Source organism: Trifolium pratense, linkage group LG4 (assembly GCF_020283565.1).
Source record: "Trifolium pratense cultivar HEN17-A07 linkage group LG4, ARS_RC_1.1, whole genome shotgun sequence".
Lineage (NCBI taxonomy): Eukaryota > Viridiplantae > Streptophyta > Magnoliopsida > Fabales > Fabaceae > Trifolium > Trifolium pratense.
This window is the reverse complement of record NC_060062.1, coordinates 46,210,945-46,233,962: the sequence shown is the minus strand read 5'-3', so window position 1 is coordinate 46,233,962 and position 23,018 is coordinate 46,210,945. Positions and strand designations below refer to the sequence as shown.

Here is a 23,018-nt window from a genome sequence, read left to right as displayed (position 1 = left end):
AATAATAATTTATATACAACATTCATACTCCTCCTATAAAATAAAATAAAATTGTGTGGCATAGTTTTTAATAATAAAAAATGAATATAAAGCAATAAAAAGTAATTATAAAATAGAATAACCAAAAAAAGCAAATAGTATGTTTTAAAAAAAGGAAAATGCTAAACAGTGCCCCGGGCACTGTTTAAGGGACTAAATATAGTAATATGATATCGAAGTTTGTGCAGTCAATGCCTAGAAAGTATAAACAATGTTATTTTTAATTTTAAAATTTCCTTTTTTGGTTTCCTTAACCAGTGCCCGGGGCAGCATGACCCTTAAAACAATGGAAATGAATAATATATGTCACTATCTTTCCTTCAGAAAGACGCTGACTTCCCTCCTTTTGATAGATAGAGAGATTCTAATCTATGCCGCCCTTCACTTTCTGTCTCATTTCGATTCGTTTACAACCAACCATAACTCGGATCCAGAATCGTTCCACCACCCCGAGTCACCAACTCATGGCGCGGCGGACATTCACTCACCTCATCCTAATCCTAATACTCCACATTGCGTTACTCGCTCCTTCCCCAATCGCCGGCGACACCGCGTTCCTCCCTAACCGCCACCATGGCTCTCGTCCCGCCATGGTTCTTCCTCTATTCCTAACCGCTCCCAATTCATCCACGTCAGCACTCGATCCTCGTCGCCAGCTTCACGGATCCGAATCCAAACGCCACCCTAACGCTCGTATGAGACTCCACGATGATCTCCTCATCAACGGGTAAGCTTCTTTGTTAATCGTTGCACGCATTTACGTTTTCTTTTTGGTTTCAATTGAATTCGTAGATTTGAAATTAATGTATTTTGTTTTGGGGAATTATTGAATTATTATTGATTTGTGTAGATACTACACAACGCGGCTTTGGATCGGTACTCCTCCACAGATGTTTGCTCTTATTGTTGATACAGGGAGTACTGTTACGTATGTTCCGTGCTCCACCTGTGAACAGTGTGGCAGGCACCAGGTAACGATTCATTGCGTTTTCCCCATTTTTTTGTATTGGATTGATGTGTGCAAAGTTTGATTCTCTCGTGTTTTCTTTGATAATTGTGTAGTTAGTTGCAAATGGAAAAAATGATAATTAGTTTGTGCAAAGGAGGGTTGTATATGTAATGATGAATTGTGGTTATGAAAATTCCTCGGTAGCTAGGCACTAGGGTGTTATAGGATAGTTTGTTATGTTGTTGAGGATGTTGTGAGTTGTAAGTGTTGATGCTGCGCAACCAGCTCGCGCTTCGTAAGAGTTAAAATTGAAAGGTGTAAAATGGAGGAACAAAAATTGATACAATATTTGGACTCAATTTAAGTATTGAAGGTAATAATAACGGGGCTGTGTTTTACTCCTCTACCCTAATTGACTAATTGATGCTTAAATACACCTTTCTCTCTTTTTGAAAAATTAGACTACCCTTTATCTGTGCCAATATAATATGCATGCATCAAGTTTATTAAATATACTGTAATTTTAGTTTGATGTCTTTACCTATTCAAGACCTTGAAGTCCTGGTTTCATTGACTTTGTATAAAGCCATCATCCAATATAGACTTTCAAGTAGAATTTCAGAATAAATGAAGGTTTTATATTTTCGTAAAAAGACCCAGTGAAGTTTTAAAAAAGCTTATATAATCGAACATGATATGCTACATTGAATGCTTTGAAATAGATTCCTCCAATCTATTTTATTTATGCTTTTATTGATGCAGTAAAATACTTATGTTTCCCTTGTGTTGTGTTTCTCAATACCATCATTTTCATGGTGGAAGAGGTGTAAGAGAATGGTTTTATTTAAAGGGTCTTTGCTAACGAGTGACCATAGAGCACTCTTTAAGGATTCCAAATAAAGAAATTATTTGATAAATAAGTTAAACATTTCAATTTTCAATGCATTAAATACACGCATTTTCATAAGAACTTACTATTTTAGACTCTTAAATAGTCCTCTTAGGGCACTCATTACCGTTTCCTTTATTTAAAACTTGTACCTTCTGTCAAAAAATTTAAACTTGTACCTATGGATGTGTCAATTGTTAATTGTCCTATTTATCTCAAGTATATTGGATTTGTTTCAGTAATTCTGTTTTACTTAACAGGATCCGAAGTTTCAGCCAGACTTGTCAAGCACATATCAACCTGTCAAATGCTCAATGGATTGCAACTGTGACAATGACAGAATGCAATGTGTGTATGAGAGACAATATGCTGAAATGAGTACTAGCAGTGGTGTTCTCGGAGAGGATCTTATATCCTTTGGAAATCAGAGTGAGCTTGCTCCACAGCGTGCTATTTTCGGTTGTGAAAATGTTGAGACTGGCGATCTTTATAGTCAGCATGCTGATGGCATTATGGGTTTGGGCCGAGGAGATCTCAGTATCATGGATCAGCTGGTTGACAAAAATGTAGTGAGTGACTCATTCTCACTATGCTATGGTGGAATGAATGTTGGTGGGGGCGCAATGGTTCTTGGTGGCATATCTCCTCCATCAGACATGGTCTTTGCACAGTCAGATCCTGTGCGCAGGTGTGTATTTCAAAATTCTTATATTGTGAATATGAGATGTAATGCATTTTCACAACAAATGCATTTTATTAATCTCACACATTTACTCTAGTTTCGGGGTGGCGACAGTCCCTATTACAATATTGATTTGAAGGAGATACATGTTGCGGGGAAGCGACTGCCTCTAAAACCAAGTGTTTTTGATGGAAAACATGGAACAGTTTTGGATAGTGGTACAACTTATGCATACCTACCAGAAGAAGCCTTTCTTGCATTTAAAGAAGCTGTAAGTTCTTTCATAGATATTTTCATAGAAGCTTTTGGATTTGCATTTTTAATTCTCACCAGCCCATTTTGTTTAACACCTTTAAATTATTTTCTAACTTGAGTCTCGTGTTATCATGCATGGAGCTAGAATAAATTGACACTGGGTCAATATACAACTAAATAAGAGTCTATGAAAAAGTGAAACTTGTGAGAAGCCACTTCTACATGCTTTTGTTGGTGAATCTTTTTATGAAATTGCTGCTGAACATATAAGTGGAATTGATTATTGAAGGATTTAACCACATTTAATTATTTTCCATATGATATTTCTTAGGAGTTTGTTGTGGATTTATCTGATTCACTTGTATTCTGAGGTTTTTTTTTTTAGCTTTTCCCAGTACTATTAAAATCATTGCATATTGCATGTATTCTGAGGATTTGGTCGGTTTCTCTAATACTTGATGTGGATTTGCTGCAAAAGTTTTGAATGCCAACCTTTGTGCTTGTTTTTTTAGGCTTCTAAAGATTGATGCTGTTCATAGCCTTTCTGAAAGATTTCATTTGATAGCATAAATGATTCATGAACCATTTTGGTTTTCTTCATTTAAATAAGCAGAATATGTGTGGCTATACTCTTACATTCACTCATGAGTCATGATTTTTAGAAGTTTTAGGAATCTCCAATCGGTTAATTGTGGGGTTCATCAATGGTGTCTTTGTTTGTAGTCCCAAAATAATTAGATCTGAAGTATTTCATTTTGCTTTTATAGTGGTTTTCGTTTAAAATTTATTTTCTTTTATTTCAAGTCAAAATGACAACATAATTGTATTTTATTTACCTGATGGTAACTCTGATTTACTTATCTGTTTGCAGATTGTGAAGGAACTTCAATCTTTCAATCAAATCAGCGGTCCAGATCCAAATTATAATGATTTATGTTTTTCTGGTGCTGGAATGTATGTCTGTAAAATTAAGAGTTCATGTCGCTCTTTTATTGCAGTTTAACTGACAGTTTGGGTTTACTTTTATTTCAGCGATGTCTCACAACTCTCTAAAAACTTTCCAGTGGTTGACATGGTATTTGGAAATGGTCAGAAGTACTCACTGTCACCTGAAAATTACATGTTCCGGGTAGTTATATAAGATCATTTGTATCTTTAACTGTGTTTAGAGGCTGGTGCAATCATTTAATAAATTTACTGATTTCATTATCCTTATTTGTGAAGCATTCAAAAGTAAGAGGTGCGTATTGTCTGGGAATTTTTCAAAATGGAAAGGATCCAACTACTCTCTTAGGAGGTAATTTCATTACTTTTGGTAACTTTGTACCATTTCATGTTTTTCCTTAATGTGAAATTTTCTTCCTCTCTGTTAGTGTTGTGTAACTAACTTCTGTGGGATAGATTTCTGCAATACTTTGGTGATTATTCTCATGTCATTTTTTTTTTCCATAGGTATCATTGTCCGAAACACACTTGTTATGTATGATCGTGAGCAAACAAAAGTTGGTTTTTGGAAAACCAACTGTGCTGAGTTATGGGAAAGACTACAGATATCCATGGCCCCACCACCAATAAATTCAACCAAATCTGTGGGGCCTACAGGTCCTCCATCTGTGTCACAACATAATTTACCTCCAGGTATCATAAGCTTCTCATTTCAATTTAGAAGTATATTTGGAGACATCTTCTCTTAGCATGGCTCAGATGGGTTGTATGTCTCAAGAAACCTAGTTTATCATGCTTTTTATTTGTCTCTGAAACTAGTGCAATCTCTTTCGATGCATATATTTATTGCTCACTGATGTGCTTTAAATAATTTAATGCACAGGTGGATTCCAAATCGCACTAATAACAATAGCTATTTCATTTAACATAAGCTACGAGGATATGAAGCCCCACCTTGCAGAATTGGCTGGACTCATAGCTCATGAGTTAGATGTTAATACTTCCCAGGTTAGCAAATATTTAATGTTGCACAAACATTTTATCGTATAATTACAACTTGTGTATTTAGGTAGCTAATCGGGTGGTTAGGATGGGTTTCAAATTGCGATAGACGTCCTAAATTTAATGTTCCAAGTTGTTATGAAAACTTTCCAAATTGCCCATATAAACGATGCATTTTCTGTATATTTTCCATGTTATGTGTTTTATGGTTATTTTATGATAAATTGGTAATAACACTTTCATGTATGTCCACAGATCCACTTACTGAATTTTACCTCCTTTGGAAATGATTCCCTCTCTAGATGGGTCATAACCCCAAGACCATATGCTGATTACTTTTCTAACGCAACTACAATGGTAAGTTAACATTTATGCATCTGCATTGATTCAAAAAAAGAACATTTGTGCATCTGCATTTGTTTGGAGACTTCCCATATGACCATGACTTCTATGCGCAGAGTATAATTGGCCGGCTTGCTGAACACCACATGCAACTTCCTGATACCTTTGGAAGTTATAAGTTGATTGATTGGAATGTTGAGCCTCCACCAAAAAGGTAAGTTTTCACTTGAAGGAAAAATGCTTGAAATTTGTAAAATTATTGCTTCCATTCATGTGCACATTATGTATTAATTTAACAAAACTCATGTTTGATATTTGTGCACATCTGGTTTTTTTATATACACATGCAATTATGCGACCAATAGCTTTTATCAATTTGAAGCAGTGAAAATAAAATTTGTATGTTTTGGATTTAAAAGATATATAATTTTTGACAAACAAGATTATTTTTTAGTGAATGAATACAAATAATGTGGTATATAAGAGGTAAATAAGTGAAAAGGAATATAGTGGAATGAGGGTGGACGGACATACTGAGTTCCTTTTCCTGTTAATAAGTTGATGGACGTTTCTTGCTTGTATATATCAGTATTCTCTTTATCTTGTATTTGTATATTATATTATATTATATATATGGTGGTGGGGTGCAAGCAATGGGAGGGGAGTTAATCTTTACCACTCATGCAAGATTAACTGGTAAAATTTCACCTCTTTTTTTGCTGGATATGCCCCTTACATAGATATGGGTTGCGTATATTTTATGTATGTTTATTGTGTTTTCTTTTTCCTCCTTATTTTGGGTTTTACTCGGAGTTGTCGATGGTGGATGTCGGATTGTGGCAGCGAAGCCAAAGATCTTCCATAAAGCGGATGGCGTAAATAAAACACCAGAGACCATCAATATATGTCAAAAACCAGACTTAATTGATAGGAAATATCATTTGTCTCAATCACAATGTGTGATAAACAACTAATAACCACTTTTCTCAAATTCAACACTTCAAATAACAATAAAATTATAAAAAACAGTGCAAACGCAATAATCACCAATCCTCTTCTGCAACCCCAACAAATATCACTAATCATCTTCAAAGTCATCATCAAGTGGAGCATCTCCCTCTTCCTAATCTTCAAGTTTCTCCAGAATCGTACCCCAAACCATGTGAATTTGTTTTTCAAATTTTCTTTTATAATACTATCGCATTATTAGGTTATCAAGCAAATATTTATAATAAAATAAATGAGCTTTGAAACTTATGAGTTGTGACAATAAGTGGTAAACTACATGCACTCATCTTTTGATGATTTCACAATCTTCTGTTTAATTAATGTCTCCTACTTCAAAGTCTTCTAGCTTTTATTTATTGGATAGACGCTGTTCACCTTGCATATGTTTAGAGTAAGTTTTCTAATATTGCATTGAAAGCCTATGGTAAACAGTGTCTATCCCAAAGTTTCTCATTATTGAATTCATTACGTCTGCAACCACTTGTGATATTAACATGTTTTTCTGAAATTATCCAGGAGTTGGTGGAAGCAATATTACATGGTTGTGGGTTTAGTTGTTCTGCTTACATTGCTTCTAGGATTATCAATATTTGGAATATTCTTAATTTGGAAAAAAAGACAACAGCAAAGTGTGCATTCATACAAGCCTGTTGATGTGGGTGTTCCTGAGCAAGAACTCCAGCCATTATGAGCTAAGTTTATGCTACAACTATATATCATACTAAATTAGTCTCAGTAGCACGATCACTTGCTATCAAGAGCAATTTATGCTTGTCACTGAGCTGGTCAAGTTTGTTGTTTGAAAGAAATCAGATCGTTCACAATATCCAGTGATTATTGAACCCTGACATAGGTACAGAAAGAATTCTCTAGATATTCTATCATATCTGTAAAGGAATTTTGTTTGTGAATATTGTAATATACAGGTGAATCAAAGGGTGACATCATAAGATTGAAACAATTTCATATATTGTAATTTTCACATTTCATTTAACCTGTTGTATTATGAGAAATATCCATACTTTCTACTTTTTGCATTGATGTTGTGGTCTAAGATATCAATCTACTCCATTGTTGTATTTTCCTTCCTCGCAAGTTTATAGAAAAGATATCAATTTACGAGTGACATGTCCAAAACAAGTTAGAGTTTATGTTAATTATAAAGGTTGCTTGTACACAAGCAATTATATCCAACCATAACATAATTATTTTATATTATAAACATTTAATTAAATTCTTTATCCAAACAATATCTTATTACAAGGTTTTCCTGTGCTCCTAACATTCAACTTTTGCAATTCATATGTCTGATAGGAGCATGTACCATCATAGTATAATTGTTTGTCAATAGGATCCGTTTCGAAAAATGCTTAGGAAAAATTTACATGATCCCTTGAGAATGGAAATCCTAGGAATGTAGAAATCCTTTATACAGGAATATATATATATATATATATATATATATATATATATATCAAATGCAAGCATAGTAGTACTATATTTTGAGTAGTACAATATTAGAACACTCGTTCCTCTTTGTACATATATAACCTCAGAATTTACATATACTAGCACTCAATGACCCTCAGGGTTTCTTTTATGCCCCCTAAAATCTCATTTTGCCTCTCGCAGTATGAAACATTTTGGTCAACTTATTTCGGTTTTCACGAACCGACCAAACCTCACTTCGGTTTTTATTCACCACTCGCTTAAATACTTCGGTGAATATAAACCGAAGTCAACCTTTATATCAGTAACCCTCATGTCACTTCTTATTCTTCACAAAACAAAAATCAAAATACCAAATCGAACCAACAGCGATTTTTCACGCATTTGAGGCTTGAAATCAAGATTGGAGCATCATCTAAGGGATTCAACACACATTGAAGCTCAAATCCCAGGTAAACATCGTTTTTAATTTATTTGTTCTAGCTATCCTAGGGCCTATTTTCGTAGGTGTTATGACAAGAACGCCTTCGGTTAAGAGAAACCGAAATTTGCCCAGATGAGTTTCGGTTTCTATGAACCGAATTACTGTGACATTGAATTTGCTAGCGCAGGCTACTGCCTTTGGCTTGACTTGGCTTGCTAATGACTTATAAATTGTTGTCCAACTTGCATATTAGTATTCTAAGTGTTTAATTAGTATTCTATTAGGATTGTAACTATTATATGTGGTTAATTGATTTTTTTGCGTTTGCTTATTTTGTAGTCATGGGAGACGAAATTGACGAATTTAAACCGAAGCGACCTGTTGTGTTTGGCCTTTTTGTAACAGACATTGTTCAAGTTGAAGCTCAACCTAGTAATCCTCGTAGTAGACAGCCTCCGGCCATAGAAATCGACACAGCGTCTCACTTTGCGACTGACAAACAAGAGAGCGATAGAGATGAGTTGATCAAATGGGCTAGAGGCGTGGCGGAAAAGTTAAGGTTCGCCATTATAGTTAGGAGATCCTCCTCCGGCGGCGATAATCAGAGAAAGGCTCAATTAGTGGTTGAATGTGAACGTGGTGGTCAATGTGTGCCAGCCAAAAAGAAGTTGAAATCTGATTCGACCGGAACGAGGAAATGCAAATGCCCATTCCGACTTGGTGGTTATTACAACAAGGAAACAAAGCTATGACGTTTAACTGTTGTCAAACACTAGTACAATATAACTCAATTAACCTCATATTCACATTTAACTTAATTAGCAACATGCATTCATGCTATTATGTATCGAATCTAACAACTAACCAATAATCAACAATTCAAACAACATAATCAACAATTTAACCAATAATCAGAGATTAAAATTTTCTAATTTTTTTTTAGGGAAGAACAAAAAAGCAAAGAGAAGTGTCATGGTGACAATAAATATATAGAATAATAAAAAAAAAAAAAGGAAGAAATTTACTTGATGAAGTGTGATTTGAAGTTGAATGTTGAAGTTAGCCTCAAATGTGCGCAAGAGAGGAAGAGAGGAGTTTTGCGGTTTGTTTTTTAAAGAAAACGAACTTACTAACTTCGTGTGACTTCTAATTCATATTAAAGGACACTTTGGTTAATATAAACCGAAACAAATAAGCGAGTAGTTTATATTAACCGAAGTTGATAAAAGTTCAAATTAATTCAGTTTGTACAAACCGATGTACCCAAAAGGCAAAATTGAAAATTCAAATGGTAGAAAAGAAATGCTGGGGTCGGGAGAGAAATGATATATCAAGTTTTTTCTATAACAGATATCAAGCTTTTACAATGATGATTTATCAGTCATATATACAACTAAAAATAGTTATTATAATGACCAGAGGCCGTTTCAAAACATACAGATCAACACCATTCGTGCTTGTTTAATTATAAGGTTTTTTCTTTGGTTACATAATTATGAGATTTAAAGTGGATATAAAAACACTTAATTTCTATACAACAACAGAAAACCATCTGTGACGGTGTACATTCGTCAAGTCAAGCAGTCAAAATATCAGCGACATAAAATAAAAATGACAGATTAATGACAGCAATATTCACCAAAAAAGAATTATGAAAATGACATTAAATATTAATAGAAAAATAGGAGTCTGAAGGTAATAAATGTAAATAAATGTAATGTAATGCAATACGTGTCCATACCATGGCCAAAAAAAGAAGAGCAAAAAAAGGGTGGAAATAAATTATACAAGAGTATAAGAATCAAGAGCAAGAAATTAAATCTAGAAGATTAAAACAGTCGCAATCCAGCTCAAAGCTAAGCCTCCTACCAGCTTCAAGCTCCTGATGGTTTCTGCTCCACTCTGAAAATCAACATAATATATAAGTTTCAAGATTTGTTTGGTCCAATTAAATCAACATACTATATAGTATATACACATTGTTTAGTATGTGTGGGTAATCACTAATCATACAATTCTCAACTGTAACACAATCAAATTCAATCTCTAAAACCAATAATCAAATCAAGACTAATGTATAATCAAATCAGGTTATTCAGCATATTATCATGGAGTACAGCTTAATGTACTAATGTATCCAAAATTCCAAATCACAGTACTGGTTATTAATTAGTTGATTAATATAATAAAGTAACGTTATTTTATATATGAAATAATACTTTAAATAGTACGTCTATTAAGGAATCATTTTGCGTGAATTCAAAACTAATACGTTTCTTTATCAAAAAAAGGAAAAGAAACTAATACATTTCTAAATATAAAAGCCAGATACACACTTTATCTTTATGTGTTCATTTAATTTATCTTTGGATCTGGATCGGAAAAAAATATAGAAAATGTCTTCTTTTGCAAACCTAAAAATAATAATAGTAAATATGTTACTGTATAATTATTATCTCTACCGATTTACTAGGACAAGTATCACTTCTTTTTATGGTAAAAAATAAAATAAAAAATTCGGAACTAAGGTGCTCTCAGTTTCAGAGAGTTAAGCTAATCAAACCCACCGTCAACGGTGGCGCGTGGCACACATTAACTTTAGATTTAAGTTCAAGTTACCGTTTGGCTTTATATTTGGGTTAGTTAAAAACACATAAACGTAACACAAGTGAAAAACAGTGTATGTATGTAACAGATCTGAAACTACATTGTACAAAACAAGCGCGTATGTTAACTGTAGAAACAACAAAAGACAAAAAAAAAACAAAACAGAAGGAGAAACAAACCTCATCGTTTGCAGTAGATGCGGGTCCAGGTGAAGACGCAGTAGATTCACTTGGTCCTGGTGCTCCTGTTGGTGGTGCAGGTGGACCCTCCAATGTTGGTGATGGTGCTGGAGCACTGTGTTTCTTTCCCTTCTTTGGTGCCGGAGCTGGAGCCTCCGGTGTGGTGGTAGGAGGCGCCACCACAGGTGCCACTGCCGGAGGTGAGCTGACTGGAGCAGGAGTGGGTGGTGATTTTACTGGAACAGGTGTTGGTGGTGGAGTGCTGACAGGTGTCACCGCCGCCGGTGGTGGTGTGGTCACAGGAGCTGGTGTGGTGGTTTTGGAAGGAGATGCGGCTGGTGTTACGGCGGGTTTGGGGGATGCAGCTGGAGTTGCAATGGGTGCTGGTGTTGTTGGTTTGGAAGGAGTGGCGACAGGAGATGAGACTGGAGTGGTGGTGGCCGGAGTTGATGGTGAGGTGGTTGGTGCGGCTGAAGGTGACTGGCCTCCGACGCCGGCGACTATAATGCAGATGAATGCGAGAGTGAAGATATTGTTACGATCCATTTTGAGAATTGAAAGAACAATGTTTTGTTTTTGTTGAGAGAGAAAAAGAGAGAGAGAGTTATGTGAGAAAGTTATGTGATGAAAGGTTTAAATAGGACTTTGATTTTAGTAGAAGATGATGATGATGCTACTCCCTCCGTCCCAAAAAGAATGACTCAGTTGACCGAAACACGCATGCCAATGCATAACTTTGGCGACTAATATCTTTAATTGTATAATAGTAAAAATTATAAAAAATTGATATTTTGAAAATACTCATCGAGACGAATCTAACAACATCTTATATGTTAATATTTATTTTTATTTATTAGTAGAAAAATATGGTCAAAACAATATATATGAATAGTGCATATATTCAAAATGGGTCATTCTTTTTGGGACGGAGGGAGTATTGTTGTATTGTAACAGAAAGAAAATTTGATGATTAATCAGGACCGCATGTTTGTGTAAATGGGTCCCATTATATCTTGGGCCACCATTAGCCGTTGGATCAACGTGTCTCAATTATATGCTTTGTAAAACTCAACTCCATCCAAAGATTTGTCCGAACATAGTTTTACTTTTCAGGTAAAATAATACTCTCTCCCTCCCTCTTGATATTTTTCAAGTATATTAAGAAAAGTTGATAGTGTGATTAATTGTACTTTTTAGATATTATAATTACTAAATTGTTTTTGGTGAAAATATGTATTTGTAGTTGATTTTACAGATTTTAATGCAAAGTAGGGTTATATTTAGAAAAGTAATAATAAATGTGTCTAGAAAATTGAAAAAAAAAGCTTATATTTAAGGACACATTTTGTTTGAAAAAATGCTTATAATTAGGGACGGATAGAGTATAATTAAAAATAGAGAATTATCCAAAAAGAAAAATAACACTTGGAATTTTAAAATATTATGATAAATCTACTATACTAGTAATTTTGAAATAATGAATAGAATAAAAAAAAAAAGAAATAATGAATATAAATATTAATATTACTATTAAATACTCATATGTCCCTTATTATAAGATCCTTTTAAAAAAAAATATTGTTTCTAAATATAAGACCCTTAACACAATTCTAGGTATATTTATTATTCTTTTTCCACATATACCCTTTATCATACCATCAATTTTATCTTGGAATATGAAAAGTCAATAATGAATGACAATTCTAGGCGTATTCTAGTAATAGTCGGTCACACACGTTTCAAATAAATGTATTACTCCAACAACTTATTTTAATACTTCCTCCTCCTTTTTATATAGGGATGACAATAGGTAATGTATGGCTAGGGTACTATAGTACTCATCCCCATATCCGCGTGGGTAACAACCTTTGTACCCGTACCCATATCCTATGGGTACCTAAGTACCCGTACCCGTTACCCGCATTTTTGTTAAAAATAAATCGATCAATTATATAATATTACATCATTTTAATAAAATTAATTTTCTTTTAAAGATCTTAATGATGACTCATGAAAATTATAAATAAAATTATTATTAACCTCATACTAAAGTTCATATATTTATTGATACATTCACATTGTGTTTGTATTTTGCTATAAATAAAGATTTTTATTAAAAATTTGTAATGGTTTAATAATGTTGAATTTTTAATTTGATATACCTACATTATTATATAATAATATAAATAAAATAAATATATATATATATTATATGGGTATGCGGCGGGGTGGGTACCAAAGTACATGTACCCGCTCATTTTTGTGGGTAATTACCAATACCCGTGCTCGTATCCAAAATGCGGATTGTTATCATATCCATTGTGGATATTTTTTATGGGTACCCAATGAGTCAAATTGCCATCCATATTTTTATAAGGAACATTTGAAAAAATTACACTGACCAAGAAAACACATTTTACGTAGTTATTTTTATTTAATACTCTTATAAATTTAAATGTATTTCATTTATACCCTTATTTATTTACTTTTAATTCAACTAACTTATTTCTTTTTAATATTACCTCATAATAAATAAGTGTATAAGTGAAACTAAACACTTAAAACATTTAAAAATTGGTCAAAGTTTCTTATAAAAATGACCAAATTTTTTTCTCAGAGTGTTCCTTATAAAAATGACCGGAGGGAGTATATGTACTTTTTTTTGTAAAGATTCCTATAATAAAAGACGGGATGGAATAATATTTAGCTTTTTGACATAAATTAGACTGCTAAAAAATATATAATTTGTAAAAAATAAACCTACTTATTTAACTGGTTAGAAAATAACAAAATCTTAAATTATTTTTTCTTTACTAGATATAAAACTCCAATTTCTTAAATAATTATATATTAGAGCATCTCTCCAACAAGAGATTTTATCATTGAATTTCAAATACTAAACAATTTCTATAATCCGTGTCTAATGAAACATATCTACGAGGCAATCTAATTTCAATAAAAAATTGCAATGTACCCTGTGATAACTAAGATATTACGTGCTATTAGTTACTTAAATATGCACAGTAGTAAAAATATATCGTGAGTTGTGTGATTATAAATTTATAATGTGATGTGACGTAATGAAGTTCACTAAATGAGATATAAATTTCTGTAATTATTATTATTATTATTTTTACCACATGTATCCGACTTATTGATCCGCCTAATCCAGTTTGGGGTTAGTTTTGTCATCAAGTGATTTTAATCCATTAAGGATTGTAGTTGCAAGAGATCAAACCGTAATCTTCTCTACCAAATTAACGCCAATCACCGTAAAACCAACTAATTATTGGTGAATCATTTAAAGAATTTTACTAACATGTATTCTAAGAAAAATATTAATTATTACATTGATAAAACTCGTATTTGATCTATCCATTATTACATGTTATGGCACAAATATCTCACCATTAGTTTATTACTCCCTTCAGTTTTATAATAAATATAAAAAAATATTATTTTTAGGCTAGATACATTAATTATACCGTAAATTTAAAAATATAATATTATATATATATAGGATTGGAGGGAGTACTCAATATCTTGAGAGGGAAAAATTGGATATTTTTTATGACAAATATAAGATAAAGTTAAGAAAATTGAGATATATGTATTGCTCAATAACTTTCCTACTCTTAGGAAAATAAAACAAAAAATAAAAAGAAATTTTCAAAAGTTTTAATAATAATCAAAAGGACTAGAGAGTATTCACCTCCTTTAAATTGATCCACTACATTTTTATACATTAAAAAATATAAACTACTTACTTTACACTTTAAAGTAAGAATTTAATTTATATACATTGACAATGTAAAATTATTTTATACACATGTCTAATAATATATTGACATATCATGTATTGTGTATATAAATATATGATGTGTCATATTCATTAAATGATATAACTAACCATAATTCAATGCATGTGTAAAATAAATTTACAATGATGATATATAAAAATTAAACTCAAATTAAAGTTAGTTCAAATTCATTCATTTATTTCGGTACTTTTCAATTTTTTTTTTCTCAAACCAAATACATATACATCATTAAAGTAAATAGTAGACTTTAAATAAATTGAATCCTTTAAATGACACTAGAGTCTAGTCTAGAGAGTAATTAAAGCAACTATTTGATACTTTTTTATTTTACTCAAACTTTTTTGTGCATAATATAAAGTTAAATTGCACTTTTGGCCCTCTAGATTTTAGAAAGTTGCAATTTTAGCTCCATAAATTTCAAAATAGCAATTTTGGTCCCCTATATTTACCCCTTTTACAAAAGGTCAATTTTGACCAAACCAACGTTCATGTGGTAACTCACTGACTTAGGTGACTCAGCTACGTCAGTTTTTTTTTTAAAGGGAATTAATAGGCTAATATAATATAACCACAATTTGAGTATAATGTTATAAGACCACAACCTACAGAAGGATCAAGTTTCATTCCTGTCCTGACAATATAACAATGAATCCAGTATCCTGCATGAATATCAACTTTCTCAACAAATGCTGGAAGAACAGTTATAAGAGTAGCATTATCAGGAAAACATATATCATCATCCCTCAACATATCATAGAATACCATTCGAGCATCATCCATATAATTCCCAATTACGGAATTCCTGAACAAAAGCACTGAAAATTTCCACAATTACAATTCATTCAAATCCAATTCAAAAACAAACAAAATTTAAAATTAAAATCAAATCAAAGAATGAAGAAATACTTTGCAATTTTTTCGAAAGCGTTATATGCTTCAACGAAATTAGACTGTTTATAATGCAATTTAGTCCAATCCACACTTCACAACATTCCCATGAATAATTCCCATGAATTTGATGAATTGAAAGGGAAATTTTTATTGTAATTTTAAATCAAATTACAATAAAAATTATGCTCACCATCACGTCATGACTCTTCCATTCCATTACCTTTTTTTATTTTTATTTTTATTTTTATTTTTTATTTTTAAAATTATAAGATGACAAAAAAAACTCATGTGACAGTTGAGTCACCCAAGTGACTTGTCACATCAACGTTGACTTGGTTAAAATTGACCTTTTATAAAAGGGGTAAACATAGAAGACCAAAACTGCTATTTTGAAACTTAGAGGGTTAAAATTGTAACTTCCTAAAACTTAGGGGGTCAAAAATATAATTTAACCTAAAATAAAGAGAACTTTAGCTATATTTCCAAACAATACTACTTGTATTAAACTTTCTTAATTTGAAAAGAAAACAGAACGTACAGTCGTGTCCGTGGAGCTAGATCCAGTCTGGAGCGGGCCCAATTAGGCCAATAGGCGCATGTGATATCGGAGGATTCAATATTTCAATATTGCTGCTAGTCACACTGTAGCTAATCATCAAAGAGATTTTTTTTTGGGAGGGTTTGCCACCCATTTGGATTCTACAAAATTCGAGGGATTAGTCTCTGCAGTTGTGCGTAGAGGATATTCGGTTTACATCAAAAAAATTTTTTTTTGTCATCCTACATATATTCTTGCACGTCCTACGGATTTATTAAAGTATTTATGTTCGTTACTTAGATAGTGAAACACTCTACTAGCTTTGTTTTTTTTTATAATGTTAAATAATGGACAATATTTTTCAAAAAATTTCCATTTTTTATAACGTCCACTACTTAAATAGCAGAAGAGTATAAATGAAAACACAGAGGAATATCTCATGTTCAAATGGTTTATGTGTCTTTTGTAAGAAAAAATAAAAATGGTTTGTGTCTATTGAAGACTTTTTTTTTTTTTGACAAAAGGGTGCTTATAGCATTTCATTAATTAAAATGTGTTCAATACAACTTGGAGCATGAACCAAGATCTGGAAACTAGCTGATAATGTGGCCGCCTTAGCTAGACAATGGGCAACCTCATTTGCTTGTCTCCGCACAAACTCAACACTAGAGTTTCTATAATAATTATTAAAAACAAGATTACAATGATCCATAATAACACCAAATTCAGAGTAATCTTTAACTGAAGAATGGAAGCTATCAACCACTCTCTTTGAATCCAACTCAAAGTCAACAGGACCTAGCTGGAGCTCATGTACCCACTTTAGCGCTGACAGAAGACCGAGTGCTTCACCAATGTGTACCTCGCATTTTGGTGTGAACCATTCTGTTTTAGCTAAAACGAAAGCACCATGTTCGTCTCTGATACAAATCCCAATGCCAACTCTGTCAGAGCTCGGCGGGAAGGAAGCATCTATGTTGCATTTCACTCGGCCGATCGTCGGTCTACGCCAAGATCTTACCGCAGAGTCCTGAACAGTCGGGCCTGGCTTGGAAGTGACAATACGGACTGCTTTCCAATCCTGCAACATATTAATAGCACGGGAAAAAACAAAATGTTGAGCATCAATTACATTATTCCAAATCTGATTATTACGTTGCTTCCAAATACTCCACAAAACACAAGCAAATACTGCTGAATCATCTTTCGACAGCTGCTGCAGAATTTGAAAGATAATGGTCGGAGCATCATTATTATTAGCTAAAGCATTTGAGACAACTTGAGAAAAACCAGCCATATTCCACACATTCTGGCTACTTGGACAGTTAAATAAAAGATGTTCACTATCCTCATTATTACCAACACACAAGGCACATATCTGCGTACAATCAACTCCTTTATCTCGCAACCGGACACGAGTCGGGAAACACTTACGACAAACGCGCCAAACCAGATTTTTAACTTTTGGCGGTGCTTCAATGTTCCACACCAGATTCCAACTACCATTAACACGCAAATGAGAGGTATCAAGGAGCTCATGTACACAAATTCTATAAGCACTTCTAACAGAATATTCGCCTTTGCTTTCACCACGCCAAAGTCGTCTATCATCCGAAACTGATGGGTAGAGGGGGGTAGCAAGAATTCTAGCTACCGAAGTTTGATCAAACATAGACGATATACGGCGTACATTCCAATCCTTAGAGTCATTCTCCATGAGGTCAGAGACCGTAAAACCAGAATACATTAGATTGTTATGGTTAATTGGTTCAAGAGGGAGAGCATCAGCAAGCCAATTTTCATTCCAAAGTGGAATATTATTACCATCACCAATCCGCCATCTACAACCTGCTCTAATTAAGAATTTGGAGTTGCAAATACTTCTCCAAACAAAACTAGGATTGTGACCAAGACTAGAATCAAGAAAGCTACAATTTGGAAAATATTTAGCTTTGTATAACTTAGCAATCAGAATGTTGGGACTAGTTAGAATACGCCAACTTTGTTTACCTATCATAGCTAGATTAAAAGCTGAGAGATCTTTAAATCCCATGCCACCATCATCCTTATGCATAGATAATTTATCCCATGACAACCAATTAATACCTTTGTTCTGAGTTCCAGAATGACCCCACCAGAAAGAATTCATCAATTTTTCAATCTCATCACATAGGGAAGAAGGCAGGAGAAATATACTCATGAAATAATTCGGTATAGCCTGAAGAACCGATTTAATGAGCACTTCACGCCCCGCTTTTGATAAACATTTACTACTCCACGAATTAATCTTCTTCCATACCCTGTCTTTTATAAAATTGAAAGTAGCTTTTTTGCTTCTCCCAATCAAGGAAGGGAGCCCCAGATATTTCCCTGTACCAAGAACAGTTTGAACGCCAAGGATATTAGAGATATTGTTCTGAACTGCTGAATCTACATTGCGGCTACAGAAAATCTCAGATTTTTGAAAATTAATGGCCTGTCCAGAAGCCTGTTCATAAGTAATGAGAATATTCTTCATAGTATCTGCTTCATTAGTATTGGCTCGGAAAAATAAAAAACAGTCGTCAGCAAAAAGAAGATGAGAAACAATGGGAGCGTTTCTACAAATCTTAACACCATGCAAATCACCTCTTGCCTCTGCATTGCGGATGAGGGCTGAAAGGCCTTCTGCACAAATGATAAAGAGATAAGGCGATAAAGGGTCTCCTTGCCTAAGCCCACGGCTGGGCTTAATAGACTCAGTCACATTACCATTAACCAACACTGAGTAGTCCACTGTCTCAACACATAACATGATCCAACTAATCCACTGATTGGAGAAGCCCATCTTTGACATAGTGCCTCGGAGATAATTCCAGTCAATTCTGTCATAAGCTTTACTAATATCGAGCTTAAGGGCCACATCTCCTAACTTGCCCTTGGTCTTGGTTTTCATATGGTGGATGACTTCAAAAGCAACCATAACATTATCCAGGATGGATCTTCCTGGAACAAAGGCAGATTGGCTAATCGAAATGCATTTATCAAGAACGTTCTTCAGTCTATTAGCTAGTACTTTGGCCACTAATTTGTAAATCACATTACATAGAGAGATAGGACGCCAATCTTTCATCGAAACTTGGCTATCACCTTTGGGAATGAGTGAAATGTTGGTTGAATTCAAGTTAGCTGGAAAAGTACCAGTTGTTAGCCAAATACAACACTGTTGGAAGATCTCTTGCCCACAAGTAGGCCAAAAATGCTGAAAAAAACCTGGATTGAAGCCATCTGGCCCCGGACACTTGTCTGATTTCATAGAAAAGATAGCCTCTTTGAACTCGTCAATCACAAAAGGGGATGTTAACAAATTGTTATCATCCATTGAGATAGAACAGTCAATCAGATTAATAACAGGTTCAATCACACTATTCTGCATTTGGAAAATGTCAACAAAATAATCACGAGCAACTTCACATAATTCAATATTATCAGTAATCAAATTATCAGAAGCATCCAATAAAGATGTAATTTTGTTGACCTTTCGCCTAGAAGATGCTGAAGCATGATAGAATTTAGTATTTAGATCACCATCACGTAACCAGAAAGTTTTAGCACGTTGCCGCCAAAAAGTATCCTCCTGTACCAAAAGAGAAGACATACGCTTCCGAAGAGCATTAAAGAGATTGATATTATAAGAGTCAACATGAACTCTGATCCGATCCAACTTTTTCCTACATTTATCCACTTCGCGTCTGATATTATGAAAATGTGTTTTACTCCATTGAGATAAATCTTTAGCACAACAATTCAGTTTTTGTGTTATGCCTTGAGACCCGTAAGTGCTCCACTGTTGTTTGACAAAAATACTACATTCAGGATCAACAAGCCAAGCATTTTCAAATTTGAATCTAGACTGACCACGTTGGAGTCTTGAATCAGGTTCACGAACTAACAATATAGGATAATGATCGGATGCAGGTGCCGGCAGATTTTCCACAATGGCATTTGGAAAAAGGATATGCCAATTTTCAGTCGCAAGAGCACGATCAAGTCTCTCCTCCACAGCTCTAACCGTACCCAAACTCTTGAACCATGTAAAAGGATACCCCTCCATATGTACATCAGATAACCCAGAATCTAACACAGATGAACGAAAACCATTTATTAAGGAGGAAGCCCTTTCATTTCTACCTTTCTTCTCATTAGATGATAGAATATCATTAAAATCACCCACTATACACCAAGGAAGATTAGACACATGAGACAATTGTCTAAGAAAATTCCAAGCTGTTCTTCTTTGTCCACTACCCGGGAATCCGTAATAGCATGTTAATCTCCAATTACCACTAACAGCATCCCCAACTTCAACATCAATATGGTTCTGAGAATAATTAGAAATAGTACAATTAAAAGAAGAATTCCAAAACAAAACTAAACCACCTCCTCTACCTTCTCGATTAACAGTGAAACAATAATCAAAGCCTAAAACATAACGAAACTCCTCTGTTTTATTAGAATTAGATAATGTTTCACAAAGGAATAATACATCCGGTTTATAAACACGGACGAGGTATTTTAAATTAGGAACTGCAAGAGGACCACCTAAACCCCTACAGTTCCAACTAATGATATTCATTTTGGCTGGCGGTTCTGGAGACCAGAACTCGCCATTACAATTTTGTCAACAAATAAAGGATTAGTCTGCATCGGGACAACACAACCAGCAGCGTTAAAACCTTCATTATGTTCTTTAGAAAGCACCATTTCAGCATTTTCCTCTTCAGCTTCATCAGAAACATCCATATTAATCCTCAAACGTTTCTTAGGAATAGACCCAGTTTTGGTACCAGTGACCTTTTGTGCTAATTCAGCAGAGGGGGTAAGAGACATAGCAGGACTTAGTGTTAACTGCGCAGCAGCAGAGCCATTAGTTAAACTTCTCACCATGAGAGCAGAATTGTTTGATGTACTACCTGTCACAGCTGGCAGAACATTAGTGTTATTCCTGCGTTCATGGATAATTCTTTGACCCATAGCAGAATTGACAAGTGGGTTGGCCAAAGCCTCATAATTAATCACGAAAGGAACCCACTGAACAGCTTCGTCGTATGCAGCAACCTGATCCATTGGGTTAGATGTAGCTGTTTGAAAGATAAAACCTCTACCTCGCACATCACGGATAACTTTCACCCTACCAAAACGAGCATGTTGAATTGGTTGTCCCACATTGATACCGATAGCTTCTGATCCCCCCATAGTGCTCCCATTTGGTATACCATTATTTGCAATGTTGCCGCCTCTCTGACCACCACGAGTCTGGCCTCTGCCATTACGTAACCATTTATTAATAGTTGCTTCTCCTCCAATTGAACTATTACTAGTTTTCAGAAAATTTCCCCATTCCTTCTCTCCCTCCACAAAACCAGGTTCGACCCTTTTAGGACAAAAACTCTCAGTATGACCAAGCACTCCACAAAGAAAACAAAAGACCCCCAACTTTTCATATTTGAAATAAACATGGACAATACCTCCATCCTCCTTTTCAAAGGTGAGACTTTTCTTCAACGGTTCGTCAACTTTGACAGCCACACGAACACGCATATATAATCTCCACGCACCAGAATCATTATTGTCGTCATACTTGATGTAACGGCCAAGATGACTACCAATCAGCAACCCCATCGACTCATTGACATAGCCAAAGGGTAAATTAAAAATTCGTACCCACATCTCCACCTCATCTAGTTTCACAGCCAAGGGTTCATCACCTATTGCCAACTTTTTCAACACCAGCATATGATTATCAAAAGTCCATGGACCTGCTTGAAAGATTCTTTCCATATCCCACCAATGAAAAAACTGGAACAGAAATCTATTCCCTGCAATAGCTGCAATCTCAACCTGCTGGCTAGGGCGCCATAGACTGGCGAAGCACTCCTGCATAGCTTTGAATCTGACAGTTTTGTCAGTCAGCACAGTTCCAATAAGACATAACTCTAGTTTTTCATCAGGAGACAATGAAGCAGAATCAGCATGATTGTTGCCACCTGAAGTAGTATCATTGATGTTGAGGTTTTCCATGGTAACCGGAGAACAGATGAACAAAATTGATAGAGTAAGGATACTGATTTTAACTAGAAGCATAGGTTGGTGAATTGTGTTGGAGAGTGTCAAAAGTCTCTGAATATATAGCAGTAAGAGAATAGAATAGCATCCCTTCAAATCAGCTGATATAACCAAATTAAAGGTCAAGAACTTGGAAGTAACTGATTTGGCTATTAATTTTTTATTTCCACTATCCCTGGTAAAACTCAGAATTATCTTCTCCATGACTCTACCACACAAAAAACAATCGATATCCTTCTTTACATTTAAAATACAGCCCTCTAGTACACATATATGGAGACAACAAGACCTTGATCTTCTCTTGATCAAAGTTAATTCTTGACTTAAAATGGAAGCAAAAGAATCTCCAATCCCTTCACTTAACACACGGATTAAAAATACAATCTGTACCCATAAAGCCAAGAATATCCCTTTTAATTGACTATGGAAATTAGAGATATGATGACAGGGAATCTTCTCTTTTTAATTTTCTCTACATTTCTTTTCTTCTCTTTTATTTCTCTCTTGATTTTAATCGTCTCATTAAAAATAATAAACAAATTAAGAGATAGAGAGGAAGACGAGAGATGTAGAGAAATAAAAGATGATCCAATTTGATCTAGTGATTTAAAAAATGGTTTACACGTCTTTATATTAAGGGCAATGTTAACTTGTGCACCTAAGACATATGATAAGGAATAATAAATGATGGTCGATCCCATCTATTTTATTTTGGACAAAGCAAAAATTAACTTCAGTCAAATAAATATAAAAAAAGTGTGCTTTTATTTTTTATTTTGCCAAAATTACCCTCACCCTATAACAGCACAGAAACAGAAACGATCTTTGTTACCTTTTGCTCCATACACCTCCTCGCTATCTCACTGTCTTGTCATCTTGCCGCTTCACCGCGT

General features: G+C 34.3%; 2 protein-coding genes across 2 annotated transcripts; one reads left to right on the top strand and one right to left on the bottom strand.

Moving 5' to 3' along the window:
- The first annotated feature begins 361 nt into the window (after positions 1–361).
- LOC123919781 (aspartic proteinase 36-like) lies at positions 362–7,182 on the top strand. Its single transcript, XM_045971781.1, has 12 exons — positions 362–766; positions 890–1,010; positions 2,138–2,565; positions 2,674–2,830; positions 3,686–3,768; positions 3,847–3,943; positions 4,039–4,111; positions 4,267–4,452; positions 4,643–4,767; positions 5,017–5,118; positions 5,220–5,317; positions 6,628–7,182. The coding sequence occupies exons 1-12, from the start codon at positions 411–413 to the stop codon at positions 6,800–6,802; spliced, it is 2,001 nt and encodes a 666-aa protein (XP_045827737.1). The 5' UTR covers positions 362–410; the 3' UTR covers positions 6,803–7,182.
- A 2,436-nt stretch (positions 7,183–9,618) lies between these two features.
- On the bottom strand, positions 9,619–11,394 carry LOC123919780 (lysine-rich arabinogalactan protein 18-like). Its single transcript, XM_045971780.1, has 2 exons — positions 10,771–11,394; positions 9,619–9,886 (listed from the first exon to the last, which is right to left on the bottom strand). The coding sequence occupies exons 1-2, from the start codon at positions 11,314–11,316 to the stop codon at positions 9,806–9,808; spliced, it is 627 nt and encodes a 208-aa protein (XP_045827736.1). The 5' UTR covers positions 11,317–11,394; the 3' UTR covers positions 9,619–9,805.
- Positions 11,395–23,018: the final 11,624 nt, after the last annotated feature.